Below are 12,548 nucleotides of genomic sequence, written 5' to 3'. Positions count from 1 at the left end.
TAAGCCATCAAGTTTCCCAGTGATATCCAGACTACCTTCTTGAATATGCACTCAGTCATCTCACTGTGTTGAGAACAACTTTTCAATCAAAAGGAAAAACTGGTCCTAGTTAGTTTAAGGAACTTGGAAAGGACATATACTTCTGACCTGGTAAAAAATGTGAAAACTCCTCTCTCCAGGATTCCTCATAACAACTCGAGATTTTTCCAGTAGGAAGTTGGAGATTTTCCCTCCATCTGGTTCTCCACCTGGACTGAACTGGATTTCAAAGTATTTCCCCTACAACAAATAATTAAAGCTGTTTAATTATTAGTAAATCAAATCTGAAATCATGCACTTGTACCATATCTCAAGGAAGGTTACCAGGATATTTAACCTTTACGGATGCAGTGACACAGCTGCCTCAAGTTACAACCTAAGCTTGGCTTCCTGAACTAGCACATTTCTTTCTGCATCTACACTGTGCTAGACTCTGGGTATCGTGTTAATGCAAATGTAGAGAGGAAGTCAGTGGCTTCTTCTCACTGCTGAGACTCTTGCTTAGTATAAAGGAAATCATAAGGCTCATCTGTATGGGAAGTAAAGTTAACAGATATACCAGCAATGGCAAACACAGTGTTCTGTTAAGAAGCAAGGTAAAGCAATTATCTTTTTATTTCAGGGAGACATTAATTGCATTAACACACACGTTGACTGAGGAACAAACCTTACATTTGCAAAGCCTATGTGTAAAATTCTAAAGAAGAACCTATAGTACGTTACCTAATGAAGTCATTTCACTGTATTGTCTTAAGTACTTTCTAATGACAGACTGAAAATAATTCCTTCCTATTTTCTGTACATATTAGTAAAGGCATCTCCCATCAAACAACTCTAAAAAATAGATTAAACCATCCTTAAAAAAGCTATCAATTATAATTTTTTTAAAAAAATATTACTGCATATGTTTTACTGATCTGGAAAACTGGCCATTTTATTGCTGGTAACTTATTTGCTTGCAGACTGAACATATTAGAAATAGTGACCAGTTCATACTGTAAGAGAAACAAACAAGTCATCTATACAGAACAAATTGAGGCCTTTCAACATATACTTTATGTTTTAAAACATACTTCATATTTTATTTAATTTATTTTATGTTTAGTCAGTTTATATTATATTCCTGAATATTGTCCCTGTAGTAGCACAGAAGTTGGAAGAATAAAGTAATCTCTAGGATAGTGGGACTTACAAATCTGCTGGAGTTGTTGTTTCGTACAGTTTTTGCATTCCCAAAGGCCTCCAGCAAAGGGTTGGACTGTAGAATAATATCTTTAACATGCTAAAATTTTAGGAAACAAGAAATAGAGAATCAGAAATAGAAATTTTTATAGTTCTTACAGATTTTCTAGAAAACCATGAATCTAAATTATATATTAATAAAACAAGAAAGCCTGCATCTGTAAGAAATCCTTTTGATCAGATAAGCAATAGGATCTAACCATCTTTTTTTTCAGATAGTTCTTATCTTTTGAAGTTCCAATTTTTTTAAGAAAATGCCTGAGGTTAAAAACTGGTCCTTCTGTTCACTGTTCTGCCAAGCATAACAGCCAATAAACTGCTCTGTTTTTTTCATTATCTTTATTTTAAACACTGTCCTTCTTACACATGAGCATTTAGACGTTTTTGGAGGTCTGGAAACACAACCAATGAAGTCATCTAGAAGCATGAAATTTAGGGAATCTGCATGATGCTGCTATCTGGCTGCTTTGGAAATCAATAAAGTGTGTTACTGTTGTCTCTTTATCTGATCCAAGGAGCTGGAAGTACGAACAAGATACCAGCTTTGGAACAAACCTAATGCATTGTGAAGAGAAGATTGAACTTTATTTCGAAATAAATGCTCGAGACAACTCACCAACTTCATCAACTGTTACTCTGTAAACACTAAGTAATTTTTAATTTTGTACAAAAAGCTGGAATGTTTTAAAGGCAATATTTACTTATAAAGTATGATTGTATTTATTAAAAAAATAACACAGCGCATACTTTCTCTGGATTGTTATCTTGGTTACTGAATTATTCTCTGCAATGATTCCAGTATCAGTGTTGCACAAAACTAAGCAGAAAGAACATACTCAACATCAGAGACTGCAATAAAGCACAGAGTAACAATAAGCACTCAAAAGGACCGGACTGGGAAAAGCAGCTACTACCTACGTACCACCGCCAGTCAATGAATGACACTAATGTCATTAAGGGAATTTTTACCGCTAATTCACTCAATTAGCTTTAGTTAATACATTTTGAAGGATAAATGCAGACAATGACAGTACAGTTATTAACAAAAGCAGCTATTTGTTGCTTCAGCTAGCTTTCAGATACTCTGTTTTATTAGATAACCTCATAAAACAAGATCATGTTCCTCCTGTTGGCTCTCTGATGTATGCATACAAATCACATATTTAATGGAAGTAATAAAAACATGGAAATCCAAGTCAGTTTTCAATAGGGAAAAAACCCACACATTACTCAAATGAGACTGACTGTTGTTCTTAATCAGCTTAAGAACAAGAATTAAAACAAAATGCTTGTAGATATGATTCAGCACAAGCACCACAAAACTTCTAGCAGTGATGATTCTGTGTCTGTGGATTCCCCCAGGGAATCCCATCACACAGGCAGCCCAGCAACCTGCAGGCAAGCAGTTCTCTGTCCACTTCAGCTGCCTGTCTGCTGTTGAGGGCTTGTACATATTTATAGCTGCTCACCCACAAGCTTTTTCAGCAGTGCCTCTTGGCTGCTAGTGTCTGCCACAGCAGACTTCTCTCATTCTACCCATCTGAGGTATGTAGAATACACTTATGGTTCAGAATTACTTCATATCAACTCACCTGTACTTTAGGGCCACCTCCTGAAATTTTGGAGATATAACTCATAATATATTTAGCAGCTACAGTCTTTCCAGCACCACTTTCCCCACTACAAGAAAAGGAACACAAAAATGTACCTATTAATTTTTAACTAAGCCTAGAATGGAGTAATACAAGGTTTCTCTCATTTAACTAAGACTAGGTACCTTAACAATGAATAATAATAAATATACACCATATTTACATCAGGTAAGCTGGTAATACAAAGACTGATACACTGTTGTAGCACAGCACTTGGATATGTTTGTGAATAATTTTAAATACATCATCTTGTACGGACACCAGAATATCTCTGGGACTTCGAAGTCAGAAAATTATCTAAATTGAGAATTAAATATATTTAAACCAAGATGCTCTAAAGAGAATAACTATATTAAAAACTCAATTCCCATCTCAATTTAGTCGGATTGCAGATCTCAACACAAAACTTATTTGAAAATCCAAGTTTAAACACCATGCCAGATCCCTATTTCATTTCAGCAGCCTTTTGTTTTAGGTGTTCCTGAATGACATAATGAGGCATTATTAATCACATCCTGAATGATGGAAGAACTACCTTCCTGTTCCTATGCCTCTTGACACAGGGTACAAGTCTTAATCTTCCCAGATGAACTTTCACAATTCCTTCCTTCCGTTAGAATATTCCACCCCAATAGTGAATAATGTTTGCAACATCACTAGTTTTGCCTTCTTGCAATTAGCAAGCTTCTCAAGAGGGAAAAAAGATTGGCATGCCAGGCAGTCCAACCTCACACTTCATTTCATCTCTTAAAGCTAACTTCAACAGAATTCCTCCAGACTTACATCAATCTTGGTGCAAATCAGCTTTGACTTTAATGAATTTGCCCTGACCCAGACAACTATATTAATATAGAAAACAATACACAGATGTTGTTTCAATGTCATATCAGAAATATTATTTTTCTTGTGTGAAAATCTGAGCTATCTTTAAACTCCTGAGTAATTTTCTTGCATGCTGCAGACTCTTCTATCCTGTGCCTACTTGTTTCTGGATACAAATCAAATGCACACCTTTTCCTGCACAGATTTTAGCTACATTTGCAAGAGAGACATCACCATGTCCTGCATAGGAAAAGGACTTGCTGAGAATGTCAACTCATAGCTCCTTATCAGCATGAGTAACGGAGACATTTCCAAAGGTTTAATTCCGAAAAAGCTCCCCAAACTGCTAAATTGCAAATATTATTTTACACCTTTAAAGCTTCCAAACAGTACAGAAATATTTAAAGGCTTTTTTTTGTTTTGTTTAGATTTCCCCAGAGAATTTTTCATGCTTTTGTCCTGACTGCAGTTTTACAGATGAAACCAGAAACTTGAAAAGGTGGAAAAATACTTCTTGATGATCTCTGTGAAGTGCAGACTATGATTTTTATTACTCTGACTCATCTTTTCCTAAGCATCAAGAAGAAAGCCTGTATTGTTGGTATCTACTACATTCATGGGGACAGACAGAGGTTGCCGGATGGCAAACTGTATTTAGAAATTCAAGTAAGTAACAGTTTGATAATCAAAATAACATTTCTTCAGAATTTGCTCATAATAACTTCATTCAACATGTTGTAAAACAAGACAGACAAGCCAATCTCAACTCAGCCATTCTCCTGAGTTCGCATGTGTAGTTTTCAACTGCACAGAGAGAAGAATCTGGGACCGAACACTGAATATGATCAAATATTACTTATCATGCAGTAAAAACGTAACACATTTCTGTAAGATTTTCTTTGATGCATAAACTATCCTTCTTCTCCGTGTTCAGAGCGGCTTATATTTCTTATTCCATAGTGTTTGCCACAGAAATTGAGCTGGAGGAATATAGTTATTGTTAGTCTGTTCCTATGTAAGTGCTTCTCTATAGTAAGTGAATTTGGCTGAAAGCCTGCCTTTCAGAGTCTACTCTATGTTTACGGATGCATACACTTTTTTTTTTTAGTTTTATGGATCACAGTCCAGTAAATTGCTCAAATTATAACAGAACAGGATGATGCACTATTTACGAACGAAAATAAGCTTTATCTGAGGGGATGGTACCTTGCCCCCAGTAAAGCTCAGGTAGTCAACTGTAACAGGGAAACTGTGGCATTCCTTTTTTTTTTAAATTATTCTCACACAGCAGCTTTTCTGCATATCTTACTGCTCTGCTGCTATTAAAACTATTTTAAGAAAATGTAAGAATAATTTTCAAGCTTGGTAGGTGTAAGTACAGAGGATTTTAAAGGTTGAAAAAATTATTATAACGGCTTAAAGCGGATTATAGTACTGACAATTTTCTCAGCAACTTTTCTTACTAAGAATAAAAACATTACATTGTTAACTTCAGAAAAGTTAAGTTCTGTTCAGCAAAGTCAATTAACACCTAGCTGAAATCAAGAGTAAGCTGTAAGTGCAGAAGGAAACATTTTTGTTCTTTCCTTCCCAGAGGAAATACAATCCAGGATTAGAGAAGCAAGAACCCAATACATAGCCTAATCCTTCTGCCTGAAATTAATTTTCTGAATTACATTTAATATAGTATCTCTGGCTGTAGAACAATACAAGTAATACTTATCTACATCACCAGGACAATGCAGAAATTTTAACAGACATCTATAAGCTTGGTTCAATAGAGGCATAAATTAAATACCATGCCTCAGCAAAACTTAAACTTAATGAGAAATCAAGCTCCAGCATAACCGTGTTACTCACAGGAGTAAACTTCCTTTGTCATTCTGCCCAGTGCATACAAAAGGAGGGAAGAGAACTGCAGGTACTGCTCCCTGGTCCCACCTAAGCACACACTGCACCTGCATGCAGCCCAGCCAGAATCCAGCCCATGAATAACCTCACTGCCTACATTGTTAACAGCCATCCAAAATAGCTTATGGCTCCTCAGCTACCATCAGACATGCGTACATGTAATTTTCTTAATGCATATGCATATATGCTACAATTACTCCACTAACAAAACAGGCTTCCCTGGCCCTGGAAAGTTTCTTTGGAACAGTAAAGTAGCATTATCACATAAAAATACTATCTTTGGTTGCCAACTATTCAGCCTTTCAGAGAACTGTATTTTCTTTTGGATCTGCTTTCCTAGTTAATTCATTGACTTTCTGAAGGGGACGGACTCCTGCTATCAGTATCTAAGAGTATTTTTTAGAATTCTGGAATAAAGCATCCTGCCCAGAGGGTGTGTGGTCCTCACACACAGGGTCCTGCCTACAGCAGTACACTGCAGGGACCTTCTCCTGCCTGGAAATCTCTGCCTAATCTCTAGGAATGCACATCCTCTCCCAGATCCAGAGGCAGATGCCACAGATGCCCAAATCACATGCTGTAGGAAGACATAGGTGTGCACCAATGCCTGCCCCATCATCCTTGCCTCTCCATTTGTGAGACTCCATGTGCACCGTGAGGCAGATTTAGCCTTTTTCATCTGACTGTAAGTCCAACCTAAACCTTTTTTTCTTACCTCTGAAATGGGACTGGCAAATATGGTTTTTCTTGTTTCAGTTTTGCAGTAGAATTCAATTAACTCCAGCAGACTTTGCATAGGTTAGGCACACAGAGAGAAAATTCACTCTACACATGCAAAATGCAGACACTTCCCAGAGCATGTCATCTATCATTCAAGCATAAGAATTCTCATGTGAATTTAAACCTGGAAGTCTGCATCTCAGATCTGCATCTCACCTCTCTGAGAAAATGTGACCCTCTGCATTTTAAGGCATTAGCAGTGGATTAAAAATATGTGATTTTTAAGCACAGTTCACCACATTTTAAAGGTTTTCACTCTAAATTTAGCTTTGTGTGAAACATCACAGGTTCTGGGATGCTACTTTGTTCAAAAAACAAGATAAATCCCAATTTTACCCATTCCTAACAAGTCTTAATTAAACTAAATGGGGCTACTAACTTCAACATGGCAACAGCTATCAGTTTTCCAAAAAGGAAGGCTGAGCCCAGGGAACCATTCAGATATAAGATAGATAGGAATAAAAGCTCTGGGCATTTTGTTCCATATGGCCCCACGCTGTAGCCAGGGCTCAGTACAGCAGTACAGCTCAGTACAGCAAGCCTGCCTGACCTTCCTACATGCAAAATCAACTCAGTACAGCAGTACAGCTCAGTACAGCAAGCTGTTAATGCCTGCCTGACCTTCCTACATGCAAAATCAATGATTTCCACATACCTACATACACTTTGCTGATAATAAGAGGGACACATCTGTGCACTTTTCCACTGTAACATGTTACAGAGGAAAGCTCTTCCAGGCATAGATTCAAGGAAATAAAACAGTAAATATAACCTTCAAACAGCTATTCATCAAAAGCTTTCATGGTAGCTTATCAGTGAGACATATTAACATTAAATCTATTTGCACACTGGATCATGAGGTAGGGTACAGGAACACTTGCACATTGAGCCCCTCCACATCTAAGACCCACATACTAAGACCAGTTCTTTACAATAGTGCAACAACATTAAATTAGTAAATGGGTGGTGCAAGGGCATTTAAGATTAAACACCAATGACCATCTACCACGCCCTAACAGGCTCCAGCCTAAGGGACTGAGCTTGTTCAGTCAGATGGCATCTGATCTGGTCACCACTGACTTCCTGCCTTGCTGGGGCTAACAATGCAGGGCACACAGCCACCCCAGTGAGAAGATCAGAGAGGGCCCTCGGAGAAAGAAAGTGTTCACTCTTGAAATCTCTCATTTGCTAAATGCATCAGCAGTTAAATTCATAGTGCATGAATGTGCTACTCAACACATTCCACAGAAAAAGGATAGAAATCTTAAGAAAAGCTGTTACTAATAAAATAATTACAGTTTCTCTTCAAATTTTTCCTTTTTCTCCTCTTTCTTTTCCCTAGGTTCTTGGGAAAGTCTCATAGGCCAGCGGTCTCCAAGCACTTTGGATCCCACACATCACCATTTAAAAGATGTCTGAGCAAACACTCCTGATGTATGTATATAATTTATCTATTTACACATTACATATATCTACTACTGCAGGTCTAATATTTTCTCCCTATATCCCAATGATTTTCACTGCAAACACCCTGTGACACACGCACCCCACTTTGGAGACCACTGCCACAGGTAAGGGACAGTTCCAGCTGCATTACAGTGAACCTCTGAAGTTTTCTATGTAAGAAGGAAAGTCAGAAGAGGTGTAAGTGTACCAGCTTAAACAGCCTGCAGTTCTTGCTCCCTGCATACTTTATCATACACCACCTATAAACCCACAGATAAGAACAAAGCACACCTCTTGACCCAAAATTCACTTTGATTGTGACTTAAATAATGCCTGTCATTAGAAGTAGTTCAGTATTAACTCTTCAGGGAATTTTCTCAGTCTAATAATTAAAATATAGTAAACTGAAAAGAAAAAAAAAAATAAATCATTTTTCAGCCTCTCTCTTCTCCTTTTTGTCTCTCACTGAATGCAAGCAAAATTTCAAAAGCAACAAAACTATATTTATTTTTAACAGGGGAAAAAAAAAGAAACAGTACTAAAACCAGAGAATGGTAATAGCAGTCAATGGGAGAATGTTGGATTTAACAGTATCTGTGGTTAATCCATCTCTCTCATGTAGTCATTCAAGTTACTACAGTCTTGGTATCAGGCATGAAGCTGGTTTTGAGAGAGATTTCTTGTGGTTGAGCTAGCATTGGGATTTCACTGGAAAACAAAAGGGAGGGTCTGAAAGTACTTAGCTATCCTAGAAAACACCAGAATGTTCAGTGGTAATAGATCCAGAAGATTTTTGCTGATACAGTAAAAAATAAGTTTCTGCTTCTTTAAGTTAAAACACTGAAATATGATTTTTTTACTGATCTTTTTCTTACCTAATAATGACACACTGATTTTCTCTGTCAATAATCATGTTTCTGTACATGCTGTCTGCAAGAGCATAAATATGTGGTGGGTTTTCATATTGTGCCTAGGAAGGGAAACAGAGAATAATTTTTCAACACAGCTTTAAATAACACAGAAAGAGCAATATAGAATTATATTGAAATTGGAAGAATTATTTTGCTGGAAAAACAATTCTGAATCCCACTTTATACTGAATTTTCCCCAGGAATTTTTTTGTTCATGTTATAAAAACAAACCAAAGTCTCTGGGTTTTGTTACTGATCTTTCTCTCATCCATAATTTTCTCCTAAACTGTCGTAAACACCCTGTTCTAAAAATGGTCTGTGCCTAAAATGTATTACTTGTCCAAAAGAAACTCACATAATTTAAGCCTGTTCAACCAGTTGTCACATGCTAACATTAAACTACCTAAACTGCTACAAAGACCTACTGCTGGATATCTCATCTGCACCCAGAGTCCATTCACACCAAACAGTCTTCCGAATCTATGGACATGCCCAACTTGAGCAGAGAGGGAAACTGAATTGTAAGTCCCTTATATCCTTGGGCTGACTCAGTCTTCAAGCTCTGTTTTCAAAAGTGGCATGATTTTGGCATCTCCATTTTTTAATATATGGTAATGGTATCAGCCAAGTTCTCCCAGGCTAGTTCAATGCTAACAAAACCCAGAAACAAATGCTTCCAAGAGTTTAACTGTGTAGAACAATATTTACGTGCCCCTGAATACTGCAGTACATTTTAGATTGCTTTACTTACTGCTCCTTGGTACATTTCAATTTCCTTTTCCCCAAAATATGGCATTTGCTTGAAAGGGTTCACAGAGATTAATACAGAGCCAATGTAAGTCTGTATTCAAAAGAAGTTAAGGTAACTACAATTTCATAAAGTATTATCTTACCACTAGTGACTGCTTAATAACTTTCCATCTATTACATAAGAGAGCACAGCTTCAAATAATAGTAAAATGCCTCACAGCTTACAACAATTGTTAATAAAAAAATGTGCAGCCTTACAAGAATATAAACATATCATTCAATGGGATAGTTTAATATTATCAAAATACTTATTTTGGACAAGCTAAGTATAGAAACATGTATTAGAGGCCCAAACACAACACATATTGGATAAAAATACAGAAACAGGAAACTGTTTCACTCTTTTGTAACTGAGGAGGTCGTATTGTCAGTGTTAGAAAAGATTGTTTTGACCTTTGCAGAATATAGTATAGTGACACACTGATCTCAGATAGTGCTGAGCATGCACAGTTGGATGGAAACAGCCACTGATGAGCTGAACTGGACAATTACTCAGCTGTACACTAGTGGGGGAGATATGGGAATGAGATAATTCAGTATGTGGTATTATTTTATGAGTGTAACCACTGACAGTCCTTAGGAGTCTTATCCTGCAGGCTGCCCTATAAGAAGACAATCAGTTTCATGCTATTATTAGTCCCAGAAAGCTTTTTTTGCAACATTCTGAATGTCTGTATTTTGCCAATCTACATAAGAATCTATTATTGTGGTGCCACTGCACAAAATGGTAACATGATAGAAAAGACATAGAACTCACTGAACATAATTTCCATATTGTGAATTCGCGGTGCTTTCTATACACACTTTTAAATTCAATTCAAAGAAGAGTGACAACATCTGGGTCTCAAATATAACAAATCAAGCATCCATTGTGCCAGTATAAACACCCAAAGTGACAGTTTTCTGTTGGTAAACAATACTGGCCTTTTCTGGGATGATTTGGTAATCTCTATGCAACAAATCACAGAGAGATGTTCATTCATGGGTGGACATACAAACAACTGAAAGATTCAAGAGATGATCTCCATTCTAGAATGAAAAGCCTTCACAGAACTGCAAAGGAGTCTTTTCTCCCTATGGAAAGGAATTAAAATGCTTTAACAGAAAACTCTGACCCCTCATGTGACCCCAAGTCCTCTTGGAAAACATAGTTGTTTCTGCCTGAATAGAAAGACCATTTCCAGGTTAATCTCACTTATTTTTATAAGAAGCATACGATCATTTTTTCAGCACAGAGCACTCAAGCCTGTCACTGTACTGCATGGAAGATGCAACGCTCCACAGAGACAAAAGCACTCGTGTTACCAACAGAAGAATGATATAATTTGCCCCAGTTTGACAAATATGATGCAACTTTATCACACCTGTATGAGACAAATTTAATAATGGTGTGGTACTTCATTGAACAGAAGATCCAAAGCCATGGGCACCTACATATTAAAAAGCTCTGCAGTTCGGGATGGAAATGCAGCACAACTGTAACATTAATTTTCCTCTATCAGTCCTTGCTAGACTGAGCTGCTACTTAGCTCTTAACCATCTGAATATATGGAAGTAGGCAGCAGATTTTATATTTCCTTCTCTTTCTGTGACAAAAAGTTACTTTTCAAGAAAACTATTCTCTAGATACTACTAGAAGTATGAAAAGCTGGCTACAAGAGAAGAAGCAAGTATCACTGTCCAGTCCATAACTACATTTATTAGTATTTACCAAATTCATTATTGCAGTTCATGTTGCATTGTGAAAGCTAAAAATGAAATAGTGGCTATTCTTATCTCAAGGAATTACTTCCATATGAAATTTCAAACAAACAAAAAAAAGGCAAACCTTTGGTGCTAAATCTGTTTCTCTTGTTAGGTTATATGTTCAAGTATTTAAATCTTTCGTGCTTTCACTAATCATAGAAAAAAAATTTACTGTATATTTACAGTAAACACTGTATATTTACAGATGTTCACATGCCCACCCGTTTCTATCAGTCCGTGATTCACAGCATGAACAACTCCAGAACAAGTTGCAAATGAAGTTATGTCACAGAAGAAAAGGTATTTTGAAAGCATTAGAATTTTGGAAGTATGGAAGACAACATGGTATCAAGACACATATATATGCCTTAAACCTATTCATTACTCTTAGAAGAAGCACTACTGCAGTACCTTCACAGGTCAGATGGATATGGGAAACAAATATATAGAACTTCAGGCCTATCTTCAACAATTATAAGAACAATTCCAAATATAAAAAAGAATACCATAAAATAAGTGTTCAGATCTTAATTTCTACCCTCATAATTAGCTCAATTTATAAATAATTGTGTCTTACACAGGTGAACTGTTACACAAAACGCTCAGCATCTCTGAGTAATCTACTTAAATAAAATACATACATATAGTAAGGTTCACATTGGCACAGCAAGTCCACAGAGTCACACTGAAAAAAACACTATAAAGGATACAAAAATATAGTCATCCATGTATCTTTTCTTTAGGTTCTCCACTATGGAATCCTCTGTGATTTTGGAAAGGAGGACCATATCATCCACTCCACTGTGCTTGACATTGTGGCTCTGCCAGTGGTATCTGTAGTGTCCTTTGCTACCCTGCAGGAAAGCACAATAAGCACCAAGAAGGTTAATTTTGAGGAACATTGCTCGTTAGCATTAAATAACTGAAAACAATCCATTCAAATTCCAACTTCCAAAGTATTTTTCTTTCACTGAATTCCATTCCTTGATCCAGATACTGTATAAAAGCATAAATAAACAATGTCAGTTGACTTGCCTCTGAACACTAAAGAATTGTGCTGCCCTCTAAAATTAGAAGGTAATTCCGTGGGGTTTTGTGAATCTCTACACACAGAAGAGATTTCAGATGACAGATATTTCTAAATCTAGGAGAATAAAATCCAATCGTTCCTCCCGAGACGCAGTTATTG

At 36.7% G+C, this 12,548-nt stretch overlaps 1 protein-coding gene across 1 annotated transcript in view; it reads right to left on the bottom strand.

The window, feature by feature from the left end:
* MYO1E (myosin IE) overlaps positions 1–12,261 on the bottom strand; it is a 59,760-nt gene extending 47,499 nt beyond the window's left edge. The window contains exons 1-6 of the mRNA XM_009994528.1: positions 12,070–12,261; positions 9,555–9,644; positions 8,768–8,862; positions 2,874–2,961; positions 1,232–1,321; positions 148–279 (exon numbers count right to left, since the gene is read on the bottom strand). Coding sequence (XP_009992830.1) covers positions 148–279; positions 1,232–1,321; positions 2,874–2,961; positions 8,768–8,862; positions 9,555–9,644; positions 12,070–12,261 — 687 coding nt within the window. The remainder of the gene's footprint in view (positions 1–147; positions 280–1,231; positions 1,322–2,873; positions 2,962–8,767; positions 8,863–9,554; positions 9,645–12,069) is intronic.
* Positions 12,262–12,548: the final 287 nt, after the last annotated feature.

Source organism: Chaetura pelagica, unplaced genomic scaffold (genome assembly GCF_000747805.2).
Source record: "Chaetura pelagica isolate M959 unplaced genomic scaffold, ChaPel_1.0 scaffold222, whole genome shotgun sequence".
Lineage (NCBI taxonomy): Eukaryota > Metazoa > Chordata > Aves > Apodiformes > Apodidae > Chaetura > Chaetura pelagica.
Note: the sequence above shows the minus strand (reverse complement) of the source record. Positions and strands in the feature narration are given on the sequence as shown.